Source organism: Coloeus monedula (assembly GCF_965178545.1).
Source record: "Coloeus monedula genome assembly, chromosome: 24".
NCBI lineage: Eukaryota > Metazoa > Chordata > Aves > Passeriformes > Corvidae > Coloeus > Coloeus monedula.
The window spans coordinates 1,898,563-1,919,775 of record NC_138804.1 but is presented as its reverse complement, the minus strand read 5'-3'; the positions used below and the strand labels follow the sequence as shown (position 1 = coordinate 1,919,775).

The 21,213-nt window shown below is 59.3% G+C and overlaps 5 protein-coding genes across 10 annotated transcripts; 2 read left to right on the top strand and 3 right to left on the bottom strand.

Annotated features, from left to right (window-relative positions):
• Window positions 1–468: 468 nt before the first annotated feature.
• FAM167B (family with sequence similarity 167 member B) lies at window positions 469–1,457 on the bottom strand (the record flags this gene model as incomplete). Its single annotated transcript, XM_082296717.1, has 2 exons — window positions 469–764; window positions 1,167–1,457. 2 exons carry the CDS (start codon window positions 1,455–1,457, stop codon window positions 501–503), a joined length of 555 nt encoding a protein of 184 aa, XP_082152843.1. The 3' UTR covers window positions 469–500.
• Window positions 1,458–2,444: 987 nt separating this feature from the next.
• On the top strand, window positions 2,445–6,842 carry LOC309581685 (myotubularin-related protein 9-like). Its single transcript, XM_082296412.1, has 12 exons — window positions 2,445–2,680; window positions 3,143–3,335; window positions 3,552–3,611; window positions 3,779–3,887; window positions 4,115–4,240; window positions 4,318–4,491; window positions 4,986–5,203; window positions 5,296–5,457; window positions 5,544–5,685; window positions 5,770–5,990; window positions 6,104–6,255; window positions 6,380–6,842. The coding sequence occupies exons 2-12, from the start codon at window positions 3,154–3,156 to the stop codon at window positions 6,532–6,534; spliced, it is 1,701 nt and encodes a 566-aa protein (XP_082152538.1). The 5' UTR covers window positions 2,445–2,680; window positions 3,143–3,153; the 3' UTR covers window positions 6,535–6,842.
• A 561-nt stretch (window positions 6,843–7,403) lies between these two features.
• On the bottom strand, window positions 7,404–11,534 carry EIF3I (eukaryotic translation initiation factor 3 subunit I). The gene is made up of 11 exons (XM_082296411.1): window positions 11,487–11,534; window positions 11,182–11,274; window positions 11,001–11,088; window positions 10,475–10,540; window positions 9,800–9,949; window positions 9,580–9,707; window positions 9,191–9,301; window positions 8,785–8,874; window positions 8,309–8,382; window positions 8,023–8,115; window positions 7,404–7,733 (listed from the first exon to the last, which is right to left on the bottom strand). The coding sequence occupies exons 1-11, from the start codon at window positions 11,487–11,489 to the stop codon at window positions 7,652–7,654; spliced, it is 978 nt and encodes a 325-aa protein (XP_082152537.1). The 5' UTR covers window positions 11,490–11,534; the 3' UTR covers window positions 7,404–7,651.
• A 438-nt stretch (window positions 11,535–11,972) lies between these two features.
• On the top strand, window positions 11,973–13,979 carry TMEM234 (transmembrane protein 234). The gene is made up of 4 exons (XM_082296394.1): window positions 11,973–12,114; window positions 12,346–12,412; window positions 12,563–12,655; window positions 13,784–13,979. The coding sequence occupies exons 1-4, from the start codon at window positions 11,983–11,985 to the stop codon at window positions 13,843–13,845; spliced, it is 354 nt and encodes a 117-aa protein (XP_082152520.1). The 5' UTR covers window positions 11,973–11,982; the 3' UTR covers window positions 13,846–13,979.
• Window positions 13,980–14,766: 787 nt separating this feature from the next.
• On the bottom strand, window positions 14,767–21,172 carry LOC309581708 (coiled-coil domain-containing protein 28B-like). Of its 6 annotated transcripts, XM_082296444.1 has the most exons (9): window positions 20,296–20,429; window positions 20,063–20,217; window positions 19,459–19,613; window positions 19,351–19,373; window positions 18,552–18,859; window positions 18,130–18,273; window positions 16,931–17,222; window positions 16,713–16,822; window positions 14,767–16,566 (listed from the first exon to the last, which is right to left on the bottom strand). In XM_082296444.1, exons 2-9 carry the CDS (start codon window positions 20,141–20,143, stop codon window positions 16,462–16,464), a joined length of 1,218 nt encoding a protein of 405 aa, XP_082152570.1. In that variant the 5' UTR covers window positions 20,144–20,217; window positions 20,296–20,429; the 3' UTR covers window positions 14,767–16,461. The 6 variants fall into 6 exon arrangements, with proteins under 6 accessions (XP_082152570.1, XP_082152572.1, XP_082152574.1 ...); XM_082296448.1 differs by lacking the exons at window positions 14,767–16,566; window positions 16,713–16,822; window positions 16,931–17,222; window positions 18,130–18,273 and adding an exon at window positions 21,092–21,172 and having other exon boundaries at window positions 18,682–18,859; window positions 20,063–20,538; XM_082296446.1 differs by lacking the exons at window positions 14,767–16,566; window positions 16,713–16,822; window positions 16,931–17,222; window positions 18,130–18,273; window positions 19,351–19,373 and adding an exon at window positions 21,092–21,172 and having other exon boundaries at window positions 18,559–18,895; window positions 20,063–20,538.
• Window positions 21,173–21,213: the final 41 nt, after the last annotated feature.

The window sequence follows — 21,213 nt, the reverse complement described above, 5'->3', positions numbered from 1 at the left end:
TGTCGGCGGGGGGGCAGTGGCAGCTTGGGGGGAACATCCAGGCTCTCCTCACGTCCTGGGAAGGAGAAACAGCCCCCAGAACGATCCTTGGGTCATCCCATAACTTCTCGGAGTCACCCCACAGCTTCCCCGCGGCACTGCTTGCACACGGGGTTCTGCGAAAGTCACCTCCCCAAGCGGCACCTGGAGCTGTCAGCACCCCCAGAAAAAGGCCTGGAGCCACATCTGGAGGCACAGATAAGGAAAACAAAAATCAACTCTCACCCTCACCTCCTTTTATTCGGCCTCAGAGGGCTGCTCCCCACATTTCCCACCGGGCCAGGCCCCAAAACACCCCATGCCCCATGGGGACGGTGACGATCCCCGTGCCACCACCGCATGGCATCGCCCTGGGAGCAGCCCTACGGCTCGGCGCCGCCTGCCCCGAGTCCTGAGGGATTTGGGGAGGGATCCTTGAGCCCCAAAACACCCACGGCTCCCCCGCAGCCTCCGGGTGTGGCTCAGCAGAGGGAGAAGCGCCGGGAGTTGATGTTCATGCGGGTGACGCCGATGTGCTTGAGCGGCGTGGAGAGCAGGAAGGCGGCCTTGGGGGGGATGTTGCAGAGCAGGTCCGAGTCTTCCTCGCAGCCCTCGAGGCCGAAGGTGGCGTCGTCCAGCATCTCCTTGTGCTGGTGGCAGGCCTGCTCCACCTTCAGCCGGTGCAGCCGCGCCCGCAGCTGCATCAGCTGCTGCGCCAGGCGCTGGTCCAGAGCCTGCATTTCCCGCTGTGGGGGAGAAGGGATGGAGCAGGATCGGCTTTGGATCAACTGCCTGGGCAGCGCGGGTGGGGCTCGGCCAGGGCACAAACCCAGCGGGGACCACCCTGGAATCAACCCTGGCACAGTCACAGCTCAGCTTTGCTGTCTGTGCTACCCCCGGAGCAGCAGCAGGAGAGTGACAGGCGCTGACCCCCACGAGGCCACGACCCCCGGTGCTGTGCGGGGGCAGGAGCAGAGCTATGGCACCGCAGAGCCACAAAAAATCCTGGAAAAAATCCACGTACAACCAGCAAGGCGGGCAGGGGAGCTCAGCTCCCACTGTGGCCGGAGCGCCCTGACCCTGCCATGCCCCGCCAGCTCGGGCACGGAGGAGTTCGGTGGCCCCATCCTTGTCCCCTTCCTACTCACCAGCTCTGTCCTGAGCCACTCCAGAGCCGCCTCCACGGTGGCAAAGCCACACACGCCACCATCCTGCTGCTCCTTGGGGTGCCCGGGGCTCTGCTCTGCCCCCCAGGTGCCCGCGGGGGTCCGAGCACCCCAGCGCTGCCCCCTCACCCGGGCTTCCCACTCCAGGTACGAGGGTCTGCGGGTCTGCAGCTTTAGCTTGGCCGTCAGCGCCTTCACGCTGTCCAGGTTCTCCTCCTCCCAGGTGGGCTCCTCCTCGCCCAGTTCCTTGAATTTCAGCTGGCTGAAGGCCATGGTGGGATAAAGAAGAGCCCTCCCCAAAGCCCCCGCTGACCTCTGTCCGCTCAAACCCTCCTCCCCAGGGAAATGAAGCCCCCACCCTGACCACGAGCACCCACCCACTCACTGCCCCAGCTACACCCGATTCCCGGCTATTTATCCACCCCTCGAGGACAAGTCCGATGGGCAGGAATTTCCTCATCCAGAGGAGCGCAAAGGAGGAGGTGTTTTTGGTTGGTTTTTTTTTTTTTTTTTTTTGGGTTGTTGTGTTTGGTTTTTGGTTTTGTTTTTTATCATTCCTTTCCTTTTCTTTTTTAACAGCATTGTCTCCGCCTGGGAGGAGACTCCCCGTTCCCGGACGGAGCCTTCACCGGGCACGGAGGAACGGGAATGATTTATCCCCGGGTGCAGCCGCCCCTCCTCACCCTGGGGGGGGGGGCCCAAAAAAGCCCAAGGAAGGAAAAAGAAACGGAGGGGGGGGGACCCACGGGGGGCAGCCGGGGTCCCGCACCCGGACGGGACCTTAAGGTGGAACCGGGTCCGGACCTGCCCTGTGCCACCTCCTCCCTACCCGGCGGGCTCCAGGGGCAGCGGCGGTGGCTCAGGGGTCTCACCTGTGCCCCCTGGCTCTCACCTGCCCCGTGGGTGCCCACCCCCGACCCCTCCAGCCTCCCCCCCCCCCCCAGAGTAGCCCCCAAATACTCCGCGTGCTCCCCCCTCGCTGCTCTCCGGCCCCGCTGTCCCTCCGCGTGTCCCTTCCCACGGCCCCGCCCGTGTCCCCTCGCTGTCGCACCGCACGCAGTGACCCCCCCCAGACCGAGCTCCGGGGATCGCCGCGTCCCTCCGGACCGGGCCACCTTAAACCCGACATCCGCCGGCCGGGCCGGGCCGTGCGGGGCATCGCCGCCCTCTCGCTTCCACCCCGAGCTCCCCCTCCTGCACCCCCAAATCCCCACGCTCGCACCCCGAGCTCCTCCGCTGATGCCCCGCTGGCACCTCAGGGTCCTCTCCTTGCACGCCAGGACTCCTGGTGCACCCCACAGTCCCCTCCTTGCACCCTGAGACTCCTCCTTGTGCCCCGAAGTCCCCTGCTTGCACCCCAAAATCCCCGCTTTCACCACAAAAGTCCTCTCCTTATGGCCAGCAATTCCCTGTTGGCACTCTGAGGTGCCCTGCTTTGCACCCCACTGGCCCCACACTTGTCCCCCGCGGTCCCCACCTACCACCAGCCCGAGCAGGTAAGCAAAGGGGTGGCCGGGGCAGGACCACCCGCCCTCCTCCTCCTCCTCCTCACCCAGGACCCTTGGCAGCAGCTCCTGCCCCGTCCCCACCCCGGGGGTGGCTTTAGGGACAGCAAAGCCCGTGGGGACCCTGTCAGCGGGGTCGGGGTGGGGCCTCTCCCGGGGTGCAGCCCCAGCGCGGCCGGGAAGGACCCGGAGCTGCTCCCTGCAATCCCATTCCCACCCCAAATCCCCTCCCTCCAGCACAGCCGGTACGGGGGGACGCCGGAGCCAGCTCAGCCCCCCCCCCCCGTGCCTCAGTTTCCCCGCTGCCTGGGAGGGAATGCGGCACCCCCGCGTGCTGGAGGTGACAATGCCACCACTCGGAGGGGGAGAGCCGCGTGACGCACAGGGAAGGGGTTTCCAGCCGGGCCGTGCGCTGCAGGATTTCCCCTTTCTCCCTCTCCCTGCGCCGGGCAGAAGCAGCGCCCATGGAGTTCTCGGAGCTGATCAAGACGGCGACAGTGGAGAACGTGCTGCTGTCGCGCTCGGGGCTGCCGGCGGTCAGGGGCACCCTGTGCATCACCAGCCACCACCTGCTGCTCTCCTCCTGCCCCCGCGGCGACGTGGAGCTCTGGCTGCTCATCCGCAACGTGGACGCCGTGGAAAAAAGGTGCGGCTGTCCCCAGGGCTGTCGCGGTCACCCCTGTCTGAGCTTCCCCTCCCAGCCCTGGCACCTCTGCCTGAGCTGGAGGTTCCCCCCTCCCACACACCCCCTTGCTCTGGGTGGGCACCCCACGGGCACCCCAGTGCCCGCCCAGCCTTGTCCTTCCTCTTCCTCCCGGCCCACCCGCGGCAGCAGCGGGCATTGACCTCCTCTCGCCTTCAGAGTGCAGAATTTGGGCTGGTACCAGCCCCCCCGGACTGGCGGCTCCCTGCGGGACACCAGGTTTGGCTTTTTTGGCTCTTTTGCCTCTGCCACCCACCCACCGTGCCCCATCCCGGCTGCGGTGGCAGATGAGAGGCTGAAGTCCGGCACAGCCGCGGGGGGAGAGGGCAGCTCGGCGCTGTCTGTGTGTCCCCGTGTGTCCCCCACCCCCCTCTCGCCTCCCGTAGGGTCTCCGGTTCCTCCGGCACCATCACGCTGCGCTGCAAGGACCTGAAGGTGCTGCAGCTGGAGATCCCGGGCATGGAGGAGTGTCTGAACATCGCCAGCTCCATCGAGGTGAGCCCCGGCCGGCGAGCAAAGGGTTGGTCGGGGAAAAAGCGGCAGCTGCCGTGTTTGCTCTGGGTCTGGCATTAACTGGGTAAACACCCAGCTCCGGCAGCGCTGGCACCGGCTGCCCACGGGGCTGGGAGGCGGCCAGGAGCAGGGAACAGCCCTGGGGACACGGCGGGGACGGTGCCAGCGCCCCGTGCCCGTGAGCAGCTCCGCCTGTGCCCCCGCCGCAGGCGCTCTCCTCGGTGGACTCGGTGATGATGATGTACCCGTTCTTCTACCGGCCCCCGAGCCTGAGGCTCGAGCAGGGCTGGCACCTCTTCCCCCTGGAGCGGTACTTCCAGCGGGTCGCCTCGCAGGTGAGCCCGGCCCGGGAGGGACCCGGTGCCTTCCCCGCTCCGTGCCGGGCTCGCCGCTGATGTCGCCTCTCCCCCAGACGAGCCAGTGGCGGCTGAGCACCGTGAACCGGGACTTCAGCACCTGCCCCTCGTACCCTCCCGCCGTGATCGTGCCGGCGGCCGTGGGCGATGACACCGTGACGAAGGCGGCCCGGTTCCGGCAGGGCGGGCGCTTCCCGGTCCTCAGCTACTTCCACCCCAAAAACGGCACCGTGAGTCCGTCCCGTCCCTCGGCCCCTCTGCACCCTGCCAAGGCCGCCTTGCTGCTCTCCCCGCCCCGCCGTGCCTCTTCCCATGTGCCTCAGGAGGTGGGATTCCATCCTCATGGAATCCTGGAATTGGGTTGGAAGGGATCTTAAAGCTCATCCCGTTCCACCCCCTGCCATGGGCAGGGACACCTTCCACTAATCCCAGGTTGTTCCAAGCCCCAATGTCCAGCCTGGTCCCGGGCACTTCCAGAGATCCAGGGGCAGCCACAGCTTCTCTGGGAATTCCATCCCAGCCCCTCCCCACTCTCCCAAGATCCCATCCAGCCCTGCCCTCTGGCACTGGGAAGCCATTCCCTGTGTCCTGTCCCTCCACCCCTTGTCCCCAGTCCCTCTCCAGCTCTCCTGGACCCCCTTTAGGCCCTGGGAGCATCTCTAAGCTCTCCTTGGCGCTCCCCTTCTCCTGGCTGCACATTCCCATCTCTCCCCGTTCGCTGCAGGCCCTGCTCCGCAGCAGCCAGCCCCTGACCGGCCCCAACCGCCGGCGGTGCCGCGAGGACGAGAAACTCTTGGGGACAATCCTGGACGAGGGGGAGCGAGGCTTCATCATCGACACCCGCTCGGCCCAGGCGGCCAAGCAGGCCCGGATGAGCGGCGGCGGCACCGAGCCCAAATCCTCCTACCCTCAGTGGAGGAGGCTGCACCGAGCGCTGGACAGGTGAGGGCTGGGCGCTGGCACTGCGGGCCGTGGGGATTGCAGCCCCGCTGGCAGTGGCACCAAGCCCTCCACGCCTCTGTCCCCTCTCGCAGAGGCCGAGCGCTGCAGGAGAGCTTCATCAGGCTGGTGGAGGCTTGCAGTGACCCCTCCCTGAGCATGGACCGCTGGCTGAGCCGGCTGGAGAGCAGCCGCTGGCTCAGCCACGTCAAGGCCGCCCTGAGCACGGCCTGCCTGGCTGCTCAGTGCCTGGACAGGTGAGGGGAGCTGCACCTTTCCCACCTTTCCCAAGCCCTCAGTACAGCCCAAAATCCGGGCACCACCCCTGGAATCGCCCCAATAGGGAGGACTCCAACGTGCTGGTGCACGGGGCGGAGGGGACGGACACGACGCTGCTGGTGACAGCGCTGGCTCAGCTCATCCTGGACCCGTCCTGCCGCACCCTGGAGGGATTCCAGGGGCTGCTGGAGAGGGAATGGATCGAGGTGAGAGCTGCAATTCCAAGGGGGGTGGGGATGCCAGGCTGGCTGAGTGCCCTCACACCATATCCCCCCCTCGGGGTCCCGCAGGCCGGACACCCCTTCCAGCTGCGCTGCGCCCGCTCCGCCTCCTCCCACGCTCGAGGGAAGCAGGAGGCGCCGCTTTTCCTCCTCTTCCTCGACTGCGTGTGGCAGCTGAGCCGCCAGTTCCCCTTCTCCCTGGAATTCGGGGAGCAGCTGCTCCTCACCCTCTTCGACAACGCCTACGCCTCCGCCTATGGCACCTTCCTGTGCAACAACGAGAAGGAGAGGTCGGTGTGGGGGCACAGCCACGGTCGCCACCCCGCAAACCCCTGCTGGGCACAGTTTGGGTCCCACCAAACCCTGGTGGGGACTGAAATATTGTCCCACGTGTCCCCCCCAGGAGCCTGTGTAAGGTGAAGGAAAGCACACACTCGCTCTGGGCCTGGCTGAACCAGCCTGAGGAGAAGCAGCAGTTCCTGAACCCTCTCTACTCACACAACCCCTTGGTGATCTGGCCCTCCGTGGAGCCCCAGAGCATCCAGCTCTGGCAGGGTGAGCGGGATCCTCCCAAAAATCCACCCTCAGCTCCGAGCTGGGCTGGCTCAGGGGAAGCTGCTCTGCTTTTCCCTCTCTGTCAGGGGCTGGAATAACACCCAGCCCCCCTTCTCTCTCCCAGGTTTATTCCTTCGCTGGATCCGTCCTTCCCAGCACCTGGATGAGGCCTGGGCGGAGATCCAGAGGTTGGTGGAGGGAAGCATCAAGGAGAGCACAGGGAAGAGGCTGAGCCAGCCCCTCCCTGACCCCACTGCTGGGACAGAGAATGAAAGATGAAAGATGGGCAGTTTGGGATTTTGGGATAAGGCGACACTGGATATTCCCATGGAAGTGCTGTGCAGGACACAGAGCCCATGGAGAGCTCTGGGAGTGGGGACAAACCCCCTTTCCCAGCTTTGGAGTGCCCGGACTGAGCTCGTGCCAGTAAATCTCTCTCCCAGCCCTCGCCTGTGTCCCGCTCTTCCATAGGGAAGCTGCTTCTTCCCAGTGGGATTTCAGCAGTGCCTGTGGATGGCTCTGGGGCTAAAGGGCAGGAGATCACAGCAAATCCCAGCAGGAGATCACACACAAAGCCAGTAGGACCCAGTAAACCACCACCCCCTCCACAAAACCACAAAGGCTGCAGCCTCAGTGTCGTGCCAGCAGCTCCGAGCCAGGAGCCAGCCTGGGAATTCTGCCCTTGGGCCCAGTTTTGAGGAAGGAAAGAGGAAAAAAAACCCATCCCTCTGGAGAGACAAGAGGGTGGGAGGGTGAGGAGCTGCAGCACGAGCTCCTAGGGCAGGAAATAACTGTTCCATGAGGAAAGCTGGCTCAGGGTCAGCCCAGCAGATAAACAAAGCGGCGGAGCCGGGCGCGTGCGTGGCAGCTGGAAAACAATTCCTGGCTGCTGCACTTCCAGCCTTTTCACACTTCAGGGCTGGGCCTGAGGCTGTGGAGCCTCCCTGGGAAGGAGTTCATGGATGGGCAGAGGTCCCGGGAGGAGCAGTACTGCTGTCTGTCTGCCCATGGGTGTGGAACAAAGCGCTGACAGCAGAGCTGGGAAAACAAAGTCCTTGGGTTAATTCTGGTCCAGCTCAAAAAAAAACTTAAAAAACCCCCCCAGAGGTGTTTTTCCTTGTGTTTAGAAAAGATTTCTATTTATTTCCTGATTTTTTTCCCTCCCCTGATGTATAAATATACCCAGCAGGCAGGCAGCCAACCCAGTTCCCCTCACCCTTCTTCCAGTAAAAGCCATTCCTGCCCTTTGGAGCTGCTCGAGTTCCCGCTTCCCCAACTTCCCCCAGCCCCCAAAACTGCTGTCAAGAATAACTTCAGGCCTTTTCAACAGTCCTGTGGTGGAGCCCATGGACTGGGCAAGGGCTTGGAGAAGGGAGAAGGAGAGGGAAATCCTCCTTCAGGCTTCAAACTCGAACTCGAAGTACTGGGGATCGAAGTAGTGGATGCGGACGTAGCCATCCTCACCCCCACTGCTGTAGCTGCAGGGAGCAAAGGGAAAGTCAGGAATGCTGCTGGGAGCAAAGAGTGGGAAGTTTGGCCTCATCAACCCCTCCTGGAACTGATAGAGGAACCACAAAGGGGACAAAAAAAGGATCAGTGACACGGCCAAAGTGTGGGACAGGGTGAGATTCACCCCCCCCAGGGCAGCCTGGAATGGGGAAATTCAGGTGCTGGCTGCAGAAATCCTGTGGATCTGCCTGTATCCCAACTAAAAAGTGGGATTGGGTGGACTGGGGAGCACTGCAAAAGCCCTAGGGAGCCTCTCACCTCTTCCCATCAGGGTGGAAAGCGACGCTGTTGATGGGCCCAAAGTGCCCCTTCACTCTGCCAAACTCCTCCTCAAAAGCCAAGTGGAAGAACCTGGGAGGGGGAAGATTTAAATTGTCACAAGCCTGGAAAGGAAACAACCAGGGAATCCTCAAAAAAACCCAAAAAACAACCTCAAGGGCTTCTCCAGCACTGCCAATTCCCAAAACAAAGGGAAGTGCAATCCCTGGGATGCCAGGAGTGCTCCAGATGAGGATTTGGCCCTGCCAGAGGGAAAAGGACCAACCTGGCCTCGAATTTGCCAATCCTGGTGGAGGTCGTGGTCACATCCATGGCCTCCTGCCCACCCCCGAGCACGACCTGCAGGGGAGAGAAACAAAGAGAAACCACAGCCCTGCAGGGCTTCCTCCTGGGATTTAGGGAATCCCGGAATCGCTGAGGTTGGAAAAGACCTCCAAGAGCAAATCCAGCATTGATCCCCACCTTGAAACCAGAGCAGAGCAGGGAGGGCCAGGTCCAGAGGTTCCCTGGACACCCCCAGGGGTGGTGACTGACCCCACCACTTCCCACTCATCCCACAAATCCCACAAACCCCCCAGCAGGCCTCCAACCCTCTGAGGAATTCCCACCTCCTCGTTCCCCGTGCCACACCCAGCAGAATTCCCCAGGCTCATCCCAGAGTCCTGGTTTTAAGCTGGATTGGGAACACTCAAAATGCAAGAATTTCAGGAGAAAGGATCCCCTGAGAGAGCTCATCCTTACGTGGTCAAAGATGGGGGAAAGGGCAGCAGAATTCACCGGCCGCTCCGTCCGGAACGTCTTCAGATGCTCCAGGGATGTGCAGTCAAAGAGCTGTGAGGGAAAAGGGAGAAATTCATGAATTAACTCACACAGATCCAGCCTTGGGCCTCACCTTCATGGGTGTTCCCTCTGCACTCGCTCCTGCAAGTTCAAATCCCAAAAATATTCCCCCAGAAAAGGAAATCTTTCGCCTTCCAGAGGTGGCAAAGTGCAAATATTCTACGGAAACGCCAGAATATTTCACTTTCAATGCGTGGCTGCTCATTTGGCACCTCCCTTTTCTCCCTGAACATTCCCAAGGAGCAAAAAAACCCCTGGGAGCAGAGATCCTGCCTGGAAATATCCACAGGCTGCTGGAAAAGCTCACCTTGGCCGTGTTGTCCTTGGAGGCAGTGATGAACATGGTCATGTCGCGGGAGGTCTGGATGTCGTTGATTTGCTTGGTGTGCTCCTTGATATTCGACAGCTGCTCCCCTGACTGGAGGAGAAGAGGCAATTTCAGGGAGCTGGGAAGGGATTTCCTCATTAAAAACAACCTGGGAGATTCATGGAAGGGAATCCTGGGCTGCTTTGGGTTGGGAGTTTAGAAATGGATTTCATTCCACGCCCCCACGCTGAGGCCTCACTTCCAGCCGCGCTCGGCCTCCTCCTATTTTAATTATCCTTGATGAAATCGCTGTTTGGAGCCCCCAAATCCCACATCCCAACCCTGCTGTCCCCCCAGGAATGCTGCTCCATGCTCCCCCAGGCCCTGACCTTGGCACTGAACTGGTTGAGCTCGCCGTTCTCGTGGCCGGCGATGATGAACTCCCCGAGCGGGCCCCACACGGCGCTGGTGATCTTGGAATCGCTGCAGGGAATCTTCATGTAGGGCTCGTTGTTCTCTGGGGGAAGAAGGGATCAGAGAGCCCCTGAGGGATGGATCCAGCATTCCACATTCCTTCCTGAAACCCCTGGAGCAGCCCCAGCTCCTCACCGATCTGGCTGGGGTCGCGCAGGTCGAAGAAGCTGACGAAGCACTGGTATCCCATCTGCTTATCCGTGGAAAACATGATGATGTTCCCTCCAAAGTCGAAGCCACACGTCCTCACGGCTGAGCTGGTCTTCACCAGGGCCAGCTGCTTCCCTGGGAGCAGCAGAGAGCTCAGGGATCATTGGGGGAAGGGTGGGAAAAGGGAGATCCACAGAATCGCTCGGGAATCGCTGAAGGATTTTCCAGCCTTTATCATGGAATGGTTTGGGTTGGAAAGGACTTCAAGCTCACCCAGCCATGGGGAGGGACACTTTCCACTAGCCCAAGTGGCTCCAACCCAGCCTTGGGCACTTCCAGGGATCCAGAAGCAGCCAGAGCTTCTCTGGGAATTCCATCCCAGCCTCTCCCTGCCCTCACAGGAAGAATTCCTTCCCAAATCCCACCCAAATCTCCAGTTTGAAGCCGTTCCCTGGCTCCTGTCCCTCCGTGCCTTGTCCCCAGTCCCTCTCCAGCTCTTCTGGAGCCCATTTTGGCTCTGGGAAGGGCTCTGAGCTCTCCCTGGAGCCTTCTCCTCTGCAGGCTTTCCCAGCCTGGCTCTGTGGCCGGGCCTGTGGGTGCTCTGCAGGCTCAGGAGGTGCCACAGCTGTGGCCCAAAGGGGGATTTGGGAATGGCCTCACCTGTCTCACAGTCCCAGAGCCGACAGCTGTTGTCTGCAGAGCCGGTGAGGACGTGCCTCGTGTCCCCTGGGCTACCAGTGAAGGAATACCAGCCCCAAATTCCACCTGGGCACCCAAAGAATGCTTCTACACCAAATTAAAAACGTGGGGTTTTTTGGTTTTTTTTTTTTGGGCAAAGTCAACATTCCAATATGGACACGGAGTTCTTCCCAAATCCCATAATTTCCCCCATGAAATTTGAAGGAAAAGGCTCCATGTCTTGCATTAAAACAACTTTTCCACGTTTTAGTCCCTGCAAATCTTCCCAAAAATCCAGGGAAGCAGCACAACACACAACAAATCCAAATATCCCTTTGGATGTCATCCCAAATGTCAGGATGGGAGGAAAAACACCCAAAAGTTGGGGAAAGAAGAGGCAGCAGGAGAGTTAAATGCTGCTCTTTGAGAGGAAAACGAGGAGGAATCAGCGGGAATGAATCACCCACGAAAAACACGGCACAAACCGGTTTTTGGGATCAAAGGATACAATCGGCATCCACACACCACACAGCTCCCGTGTGCCCATTGTAGGTTCCCAACCTCTCCCCGTTCACCGAGTACCACACGTTGACAATCTGCGAGGAGAGAGAAAAAAAAACCCCAAAAACCCGATAAAAATTAACAAACGCCATTAATTACACGGTTTAGCGGGGCTGGGGAGCACTCACGGGATCCTTGGCCACGGTGAACAGCAGGTCACCCTCGCGGTTGTATTTGATCTGCGTGATGGAGCGCTCATGGCCCTGTAGCAGGATGGGCTTCTGTAATTAATGATTAAATAAGAAATGAGTGAGGGAGAGGGGGGTGGGGGGGGCGAGCGCGGCCGCCGGTCCGGAGCTTCTGGGGCGCGGGGGGGGCGGCTAAGCCGCCCCCCCCGCGCCCCAGAAGCCCCGAACCGGCGGCGTAGAGTCGCCAAATCGCCGGTGGCGACAACAAATCGCGAGCACCGCGCCCGTCGCGACATCGCTCTCACCATGGCGGCCACGCCGAGGCGTGAGGGGGGCAGGCACTTCCGGGTTGGCGGCGGAAATCCGTCACGATCACCATGGCGACAAAAGGAGACTTCCGGTTAAACCGGGAAGTGGAACGGCGTTGCCATGGCGACCGCGGGTGAGGGGGGAGAGTGATGGCGGCCGGATTTGTGTGGGAAATGAGGGGGGGAGAACGTGGTTGGGGGGCTCTGAGGGGGTGTGAGGGTTCAGGGAAGAGTGTGGCGGCGCGGGGAATGTTGTGGAGAGGGGAGTCAGGCTCTTCTCGCAGGCATGGCAGCACGGGGAGTGGTTTGGGTTGGGCAGCACCTCAAGCATCATCCCCGCGGGCGGGGACAGCCGGCACTATCCCAAGTTGCTCCAAGCTCTATCCAGCTTGGCCTTGGGTGCTTGCCGGTGTTGCAGAGCCCGGTGAGAGGGGCTCCGAGGCATCGGTGCCACTGATGCCGGCTTTCCGCAGGGCAGGCCGCGGCTCTGGCCATGGTGGCCGTGCTGTGGGGTGGGAGCAGCCCCTTCCTGAGGGCAGCGGCGGCGGGCATGGACGAGCTGCGGGGCCGGGGCCGCTTGGGGCAGCTGCTGGCTGAGCTCCGCTTCCTCTGCTTCAACTACAAGGTGAGAGCCCCACATTCCTTAGGCTCCTTCCCGTCCCTGAAACTTCAAACGCCGAGAATTCCTCGTCCTCAGTGCCCACTCTGCTCTTCCCGTGTGGTGTCCTGTCATTGCCGCTGCTCCTGCCATGGGCTGGGCTCAGGGATTGGCACCCTGTGGCCGATTTTGGGTGCCCAGCTCAGCTCGGGGTGGGCAGGGCTGGGTCCCCTCGCTCAGCTTTGTGTTCTCCTGCAGTACCTGGTGCCCTTCCTGCTCAATCAAGGCGGATCCCTCCTCTTCTACCTCACCTTGGCCTCCACAGGTCGGTTCCTGGGGCTTTTTTTTTGGGGTGGTTTTCTGGGGTTTTGGCAGGATCAGCGCTGTGGGTCAGTGACTCGGCCGAACATCAAGAGGCTGCCTTGGGATGGTGACAAAAAACCCCAAATTGTCCACTTTAAACTTGGTGTTTCAGACCTGTCCCTGGCAGTCCCACTCTGCAACTCCCTGGCTTTGGTTGTGACCTTGGTGACTGGGAAGATCCTGGGAGAGGACATTGGTGGGAAAAGTAAGTCCCACTTGAGGCATTTCCTCAAAACCTCAGCTTTTCTTTGATTTCCAGGATTTGATTTGATTTGGTTTGCATGATTTGATTTGATTTCCTTGATTTGATTTGATTTCTGTGATTTGATTTCCATGATTTGATTTGATTTCCATGATTTGATTTGATTTCCTTGATTTGATTTGATTTCTGTGATTTGATTTCCAGGATTTTATTTCCATGATTTGATTTGATTTGATTTCCATGATTTGATTTGGTTTCCATGATTTGATTTGATTTCTGTGATTTGATTTTATTTCCTTGATTGCCATCATTTGATTTGATTTCCAAGATTTGATTTGATTTGATTTCTATGATTTGATTTGATTTCCTTGATTTGATTTCCATGGTTTGATTTGATTTCTATGATTTGATTTGATTTCCATGATTTGATTTGATTTCCTTGATTTGATTTCCAAGATTTGATTTGATATCTATTATTTGATTTGATTTCCAAGATTTGATTTGATTTCCATGATTTGATTTGATTTCCATGATTGATTTGATTCCCATGATTTGATTTGATTCCCATGATTTGATTTGATTTCTATGATTTGATCTGATTCCCATGAGTTGATTTCTGTGATTTGATTTCTATGATTTGATTTGATTTCTGTGATTTGATTTGATTTGACTTCCATGATTGGATTGGATTGACAGTGTGTGGTCTGAAGATACCAAACACCCCACAAGGCTTGAACTGGGTCAGAGCAGCTTTGCCTGCAAAAAAAGGGAATTGAATTTGGTCTGAAAGGGAATTGAAACATATTTGTGAGCAGAACCGGTAAATTTAAAAACAAACTGGCTGGTTTAAGCTAGAAGAGTTTATAGGCTTGAACTTTTCCCTCAGGAGACATTCAACCAGGAGAGAAACACTAAATAAACCACTCACCATGGAAAAGGAATGGCCCCAAATCCCCCAAATGACAACCCCCACCTTTCTTCCCCAGCCCTGATATTGCACACCAACACTGCCCTACTCAAAAAAAAATCCAGGAAAGGCAGGAAATTGGACATTTTCAAACTCCAGGACCTGGCAAAACACCTCGAGGTTGTTATTTGAGCCACATTCCCAATCCATGTTCATTCCCACAGGAGCTGTGGCAGGAATGCTGCTCACCATGCTGGGAGTGTCCCTGTGTGTGGCTGGCTCCTGAAGGAGAAGCAGAGCAGCAGGACCTGCTGGAAGGTACCTCCCCCCCTGGCTGAGGGAGTTTTTGGCTCTGTCCCACCTGGGAAGTTGTGTTTGGATGTCAGGATCCATGGATTCCCTGAGCACCAGGCTGGGAGCAGGCCCCTTGCAAAGCTGAGCCAATTTCATGCCTTAAGGAATTTTTTTGGTGGCTGTTTCAAGACAAAAACGATGAAATGGTTTTTTGCAGCATTGGAGGGATAATAAATGGTTAATAAATCATCCAGAGTGACCTCCTGGTGATGGATTTTTGATGAAAAGGAGTTTTTAGCATTTCCCAGAGGGACAACGACACAACGAAAATCTCTTGATGAGAAATATCCGATGCAGAACAAATTTCCTGGCAGACATTGGGTTATAAAAACATCAGTTCTGTTTGGTGCTTCCTCCTTGCCAAGCTCAGCTGAATCAGAGCTTGGAAAAGCAGCATTTCCTTGGAAAAAAACAGGAAAAACCTCCCTTATTTAACAACATTGTGCATCTAATTCCCTGCTCACTGATCCTCTGCTCCCCAGGCCTGGAGGATGAGGATGAGGGACTTGGATTCATCCCAGAGTCTGGGATGTGACAGAAATCAAGGATTCACTTCCTGGTACCTGTGCTGTGTTCCAAACTGTCCCCTTTTCCCATCACATTCCCACTGGGAATTCTCCAGAGCTCTTTGCTGCCAACACCTTTTGGGGTTTTTTTTTTTCATCCTTGGGATCACTGGCATCCCTCAGGGATTTAATCCAGATCTGTGAGCTCTGCAGGATTTATGGATCAGCATCTCCATGGCAGCAGCTCTTGTGACTGCTTGGGAAATCCCAAAGGTCCTGGAACAGGTTAAAGCACGCCATGGACACACCTGGCACCAGGCAGGAGAAATCAGGAAGGCAGGAACAGGTTCAGCATCAGGAAAAATTTGTTTATTCCCAAGAAAACAATCGAAATCATCCCAGAACAGAAGGATCCACAGCTGCAGGGCTGCAGTGTCCACGCAGGGCAGGGAACCCCAGCAGCATTTGGGAATGTGGAATGTCCCTGGACTGGAATGTCCCTGAGCTGAGGGAACTGACAAAGCACCAGGTCCTTTCCTGGCTCTGCCCCAGGAGGAAACGCCCAGAGCCAGAGGAAAAGCAGGAATGAGGCTCATCCCGAGGATCAGGAGGGATGGGCCCTCCCTCCCCACCTGCACAGCACAGCCAGGGAACTCCTCCCAGCTCAGCACTTGAGTGTTCCCCAAAATCCACCACTTGGAGGTCGTGGATGTTGCAGATCCATCCCAAACACACAGCTCAGATCCCCAAAAATCCCCCACTTGGAGATCCCAGAGCTATCCCAAACACTCAGATTCCCAAAAATCCCCCACTTGGAGATCCCACAGCCATCCCAAACACACAGATTCCCAAAAATCCCTCACTTGGAGATCCCAGATTCCCAAAAATCCCCCACTTGGAGATCCCACAGCCATCCCAAACACTCAGATTCCCAAAAATCCCCCACTTGGAGATCCCAGATTCCCCAAAATCCCCCACTTGGAGATCCCAGAGCTATCCCAAACACACAGATTCCCAAAAATCCCCCACTTGGAGATCCCAGAGCTATCCCAAACACTCAGATTCCCAAAAATTCCCCACTTGGAGATCCCACAGCCATCCCAAACACACAGATTCCCAAAATTCCCCCACTTGGAGATCCCAGATTCCCAAAAATCCCCCACTTGGAGATCCCAGAGCCATCCCAAACACTCAGATTCCCAAAAATCCCCCACTTGGAGATCCCACAGCCATCCCAAACACTCAGATTCCCAAAAATTCACCACTTGGAGATCCCAGATTCCCAAAAATCCCCCACTTGGAGATCCCAGAGCCATCCCAAACACTCAGATTCCCAAAAATCCCCCACTTGGAGATCCCACAGCCATCCCAAACACACAGATTCCCAAAAATCCCCCACTTGGAGATCCCACAGCCATCCCAAACACACAGATTCCCAAAAATTCACCATTTGGAGATTCCAGAGCCATCCCAAACACTCAGATTCCCAAAAATCCCCCACCTGGAGATCCCAGATCCATCCCAAACACACAGATTCCCAAAATTCCCCCACTTGGAGATCCCAGATTCCCAAAAATCCCCCACTTGGAGATCCCACAGCCATCCCAAACACACAGATTCCCAAAAATCCCCCACTTGGAGATCCCAGATTCCCAAAAATCCCCCACTTGGAGACCCCAGATCCATCCCAAACCCAGATTCCCACATGGAACCCCCACAGTTCTGTGGGAAGAGCTCGTTCCTGCAGGTCCCTGCTGCCCTCAGCCATTCCCCTTCCACACCAGCACCAAAAGCACCTTCTGGAAGGGAAAATCCTCCCATTTCCTACTGGGATCATCCAGCTCAGCCAAGAAAAACAGGGATTTGGTGGGATGGATCCCTCCAGGACATGCCACAACCCCCCTGGCTGCGGATGTTTAATCCTGCTTGGACCAAATATCACATTCCCAAAAAATAAAACTTTTTTTTCTGGAGTGAAAAATCCAGAAAAATCCAGCTCCATCCCACTGTGCTGGTGCTGCTCCTGAGCTGCCCCTGTCCCATCAGGAGTGCTGCTGCAGCTCCAGGCCTTCTCCAAACCAATCCAAAAACTCGGGAATGCCTCCGGAGCACTCGGGAATTCCCAGCTTCCGTTTCAGCAGCAGGAACTGCGAGCCCAAGAAAACCAAGCACCCCGTGATTAAATCCCAGAGCCAAATCCCTGCCACATCCACCCAAATCCCTGGAAAACAGAATCCCTGGCACTGTCCAGCCCATCTTTCCCGTTTGGGAAGAGGCAGGAGCAGCTCCTCACGTTTTTCCTGCTGGCGATGGCCTGCTGGATCCACAGCAGCTCCAGCAGGAGATGCTTCCTGTAGGATTGGAGCTCCGAGCGGGGCACACCCTGCAGGTCCGCTGGGATTTCTGCCCCAAAAATGGCAGAAAATCCCATTGTTATCACAAAGATCCCGACTGGGGGAGTTGTTCCAACCTTCCCAAGATGTTCCCGAGGTTTTTATCCGTGTCCCTTACCCGGGCTGCCTCCGAGGTCGCTGCTGTCCCATTCTGAGGTCACGCTGTCGTTGTCCCACTCCTCGCTCCCTGCCGAGGCTCTTCCCTCCTTTCCCGGGATTTTATCAGCACCTGACCCCAAATTTGGGGGGTTTGGGGTTGTCCCACTGGGCAGAGGGGCTGAGGAGGGGGTGTTCCCACAGCCCCCAGCCCGCTCTGGTCCAGGGGGATCCGGCTTCTCCGGGGGTTTTTTGGGAATGGTCTCATTGTTCTCTGCAGCCTTCCCTGGATCCAAGAGCTTCCGTGGGAGGGGCTGCCCAAGGGAAAAGAGGAATAAAACAAAAAAACCCCAATACAGGGGGAGGGAAAGAAAATCTGAGGAAAATATTTTAAAAAACCCAAGAAAGTCTAAAAGAAATGAAATGGAAGAGAAAATATGAAGAAAATATGAAGATGAATAGGGAGAAAATATAGAGAAAATATGAAGATCAATTGGAAGAAAATATAAAGAAAATATAAAGAAATAGAAATAAAATGGAAGAGAAAATATAAAAAAAATATGAAGATGAATAGGAAGAAAATATGAAAAAAATACAGAGGAAAATACCAAGAAATAGAAAGGAAATATAAAAGAAACTATTAAAATATACAAAAGAAAATATATAAAAGAAAATATATATAAGAAAATATCCCGAGTCCCGGGAATGTTGCCCCTGCTCCAGAGTCCCGGGAATGTTCCCCCCCGCTCCCAATTCCCGGGAATGTTCCCTCCGCTCCCCATTCCCGGGAATGTTCCCCTCCGCTCCCCATTCCCGGGAATGTTCCCCTCCACTCCCGACTCCCGGGAATGTTCCCCCCCACTCCCAATTCCCGGGAATGTTCCCTCCACCCCACAGGCCTGGGAATGTTCCCTCCGCTCCCGAGTCCGGGAATGTTCCCCTCCGCTCCCGATTCCCGGGAATGTTCCCTCCACCCCACAGGCCTGGGAATGTTCCCCCCACTCCTAATTCCTGGGAATGTTTCCCTCCACCCCACAGGCCTGGGAATGTTCCCTCCTCTCCCCATTCCCAGGAATGTTTCCCCCCCGCTCCCGATTCTCGGGAATGTTCCCTCCGCTCCCCATTCCCGGGAATGTTCCCCTCCACTCCCAATTCCCGGGAATGTTCCCTCCTCTCCCCATTCCCGGGAATGTTCCCCCCGGCTCCCCGCGGCTCACGGACCTCGGGGCCGAAGCGCGGCAGTTTCAGGACGCGGCCGCTCCAGCGCAGGTGGCTCAGGTCGCCCTCGATCTCCAGCACCACGGCCTCGAACTCCTCCCGCACGCTCCGGAGCCGCCTCCGCAGCAGGAACCCCCTGGCAGCGGCCTGGCACGGCCCGGGGGCAGCGCTGGAGCCGGGGCACACCCGCGGTGCCCCCCGAGCTCCCTCCCCGCCCGAGCCGGAGCATCCCCCGCGCCCAGATGCGCCCGTTCCAGATGTGCCCGTTCCAGATGTGCCCCCACAGCCGCATCCAAAGGCCCCTTCCAGATGCGCCACCCCAAGGGTCCCTCCCGTGCAGCTGTGCCCCCACCCAGCCTTCCCTTCCCGACACCTCCAGCGCTGTTCTCCCGCCCGCCCCGCGTCCCCCCGGCCCCGGCCCGCACCTGCAGCCGGGTCACGGCGCGGAGGAGCCGCCGCCGCCGCCCCTCGGCCTCAGCTTCGGCCCCGGTCCCGGTCCCGGTCCCGGTCCCGGTCCCGGTCCCGGCCCGCGGGCCCAGCGCGGCCGCCATGGCCCCGGCGCCGCCTGCTGACGTCATCGCGCCGCCACCGGCCCCGCCATGGCGCGAGGGGCCCGGCCGGGCCCGGTTGGGGCGCCCGGGGGTGGCGGGGGCCGGGGCTGGGCCGGGAGCCGGGCCGGGGTCAGGCCGCAGCGTCCTCGGGGTCCGAGCTCTCGGCCAGGTGCAGCTTCTGTCTGAGAGCGGGTCAAGGGGAAGCGCCAGCACCGTCCCTGTCACCAGTGCCACCCATGTCACTGCCGTCATCACCAGTGCCACCAGTGCCACCCATGTCACTGCCACCAGTGCCACCAGTGCCACCCATGTCACTGCCGTCATCACCAGTGCCACCCAGCGCCACCGTCACTGCCACCAGTGCCACCAGTGCCACCCATGTCACTGCCACCAGTGCCACCAGTGCCACCCATGTCACTGCCGTCATCACCAGTGCCACCCAGCGCCACCGACACTGCCACCAGTGCCACCAGTGCCACCCATGTCACTGCCACCAGTGCCACCAGTGCCACCCATGTCACTGCCGTCATCACCAGTGCCACCCAGTGCCACCGTCACTGCCACCAGTGCCACCAGTGCCACCCATGTCACTGCCGTCATCACCAGTGCCACCCAGCGCCACCGTCACTGCCACCAGTGCCACCAGGCCGCCCCCACTCCCTGCCAAGGATACATGGAGCTGCTGAGCTCTTCCAGCTGTGGGAGCAAAGGAAGAGGCTGAAGGACCGGAGGGGACCCCGGGGGTGTCCCGGCCCTGGCAGGGCACAGGGGTGACGCTCACGTGTGCCAGCAGCTGGTCCAGGTTCCTGTTGGCCGCCGCCTTCTTCTGCTCCTCCGGGAGCTCCTCCACGCACACGTCGAGGCCGAAGTGGAGCCGCGCCAGCTTCTCCTGCATCTCCCGCACGTGCTCCAGCTGCTCGAAGGAGCACTCCTTCCCTGGGGAAAGATCCACCACAGCCCCTGCTCATTCATTCCCCGGATCCAGGGGAAACATCCGTGGCATTCCCCCATTCCACTCCTTCCCTGCGCCCATGGAAAGGATCCATCAAATCCCCCAGCCCATTTCTTCCCTATGGATCCAACATTTTCCCCATCCCAGCCTGTTCCTTGTGGATCAAACCCATTCCCCATCCCGCCCCTTCCCTGCAGATCCAGAATTCCACCCTGTGCATCACCCCTTCCCTGTGCATGGATCCCTCCATCCCCCATCCATCCATCCATCCATCCATCCATCCATCCATCCATCCATCCATCCATCCCTCCATCCATCCCTCCCTCCATCCATCCCTCCCTCCATCCATCCATCCCTCCATCTCCCAGCCCATCCCTCCTTCCCTACGGATCCACCCCACCCTCACCCCACGCACCCCAATCCCTCCCCTCACCGAACGCCTGCAGCTTTCCCGAGTGGAAGTCGCTGAGGAGGCTGAGCAGCCCCCCCTCCATCTCGCACACGTCGGACACATCCGTGAGGAAGCTGTGCTGGAGCGGGGCCCCCCGGGACCCCCCCGCGCCCGCCCGCACCCGCTCCTTGCTCGTCCTGCGCGGGGAACACGGCGTTGGCATCGCCCGGGGGGCTCCGGCCGGGCTCCCGCGGGTCCCCCCTGGCCGCACTGACCGCCGGGGCCGGGGTCGCTGCCGGGGCGAGGGCAGCGTGGGCAGCGGCAGCGCGAAGGACGTGCTCTTGCTCGGGGGCAGCGGCCGCGGGGCCCCGGCGGGCGCCGGCTGAGCCAGGCAGGTCTTGGAGCTGCGCTTCTTCCTCCGCTCCTCCATGGCCGGCGCTGCGGGGGCTGCGGGGGCTGCGGGGGCTGCGGGACGGGGGCCCTGCGTGGGACTGACACGGCGCTTGGAGGCTCCTTCCCTGCATGGAGATGACGGCTCGTGGAGAGGACGCGGCTTCCCGGGGCACAGCGGAGGGGTGCGGGGACCCCCGGGACAAAGCGGGGACAGCCACGGGCACCGGGACCCCGGGACAAGGGGGGGACAGCCACGGGCAGCAGGACCCCCAAGATAAGAAGTGACACCCACGGCCACCGTGAGCCGCTCCAGGGCTCGGTGGCGGCGGCAGGACCGGAGCAGGAGCTCGGCCCCCCCATTCCCGGGGGGGCTCCGCTGTCCCGGCGCCCGGAGCATCCCCGCGCGGAGCTCGGCCGGGGCCTGAACCGCAGCCGCAGCTCCGGCCGGGCCTCGGCTCTCGGCGTCTTCCCGATGGAGAAAAGGATTTCGGTCCCGAACGACCCCGGAGAGAGCGGAGCAGGGACCGCTCGGGGGCCGTCACCGCGGGACTCCCGCACAGCCCCCCCCGAGCCCCGGGCCCCGCCGGGACGGGGCAGCTCCGGCGGCTGCGGAGCTCCTTTGTCCCCTTTGTCCGCAGCCTCCGGCCGCCGTCCGGAGCGCCACGGCCCGGGACTGACCTGCGCCAGGCCCGCTCCGGCCTCCGGGACCCGATGGACACCCCGATCCCGATGGACACCCCGATCCCGCCGGACACTCCGAGCGCGCACAGCCTGGGATTTGCATTTAAAGGGAAAGGGAA

Coding starts and splice junctions, on each gene's coding strand:
- LOC309581685 (XM_082296412.1), top strand. CDS start 3,154: ATGGAGTTCTCGGAGCTGATCAAGACGGCGACAGTGGAGAACGTGCTG. Junction 4,241..4,317: donor TCCAGCGGGTCGCCTCGCAG/GTGAGCCCGGCC, acceptor CCTCTCCCCCAG/ACGAGCCAGTGGCGGCTGAG. Junction 6,256..6,379: donor GAGCATCCAGCTCTGGCAGG/GTGAGCGGGATC, acceptor TCTCTCTCCCAG/GTTTATTCCTTCGCTGGATC.
- EIF3I (XM_082296411.1), bottom strand. Junction 8,875..9,190: donor CCAAGGACAACACGGCCAAG/GTGAGCTTTTCC, acceptor TTTCCCTCACAG/CTCTTTGACTGCACATCCCT. Junction 8,383..8,784: donor TTTCCCCCATCTTTGACCAC/GTAAGGATGAGC, acceptor TCTCCCCTGCAG/GTCGTGCTCGGGGGTGGGCA.
- TMEM234 (XM_082296394.1), top strand. CDS start 11,983: ATGGTGGCCGTGCTGTGGGGTGGGAGCAGCCCCTTCCTGAGGGCAGCG. Junction 12,115..12,345: donor TCCTCTGCTTCAACTACAAG/GTGAGAGCCCCA, acceptor GTTCTCCTGCAG/TACCTGGTGCCCTTCCTGCT. Junction 12,656..13,783: donor AGAGGACATTGGTGGGAAAA/GTAAGTCCCACT, acceptor TCATTCCCACAG/GAGCTGTGGCAGGAATGCTG.
- LOC309581708 (XM_082296444.1), bottom strand. CDS start 20,143: ATGTGTCCGACGTGTGCGAGATGGAGGGGGGGCTGCTCAGCCTCCTCA. Junction 18,860..19,350: donor GAAGAGCTCAGCAGCTCCAT/GTATCCTTGGCA, acceptor ACCCGCTCTCAG/ACAGAAGCTGCACCTGGCCG. Junction 16,567..16,712: donor CCATCGCCAGCAGGAAAAAC/GTGAGGAGCTGC, acceptor TTGGGCTCGCAG/TTCCTGCTGCTGAAACGGAA.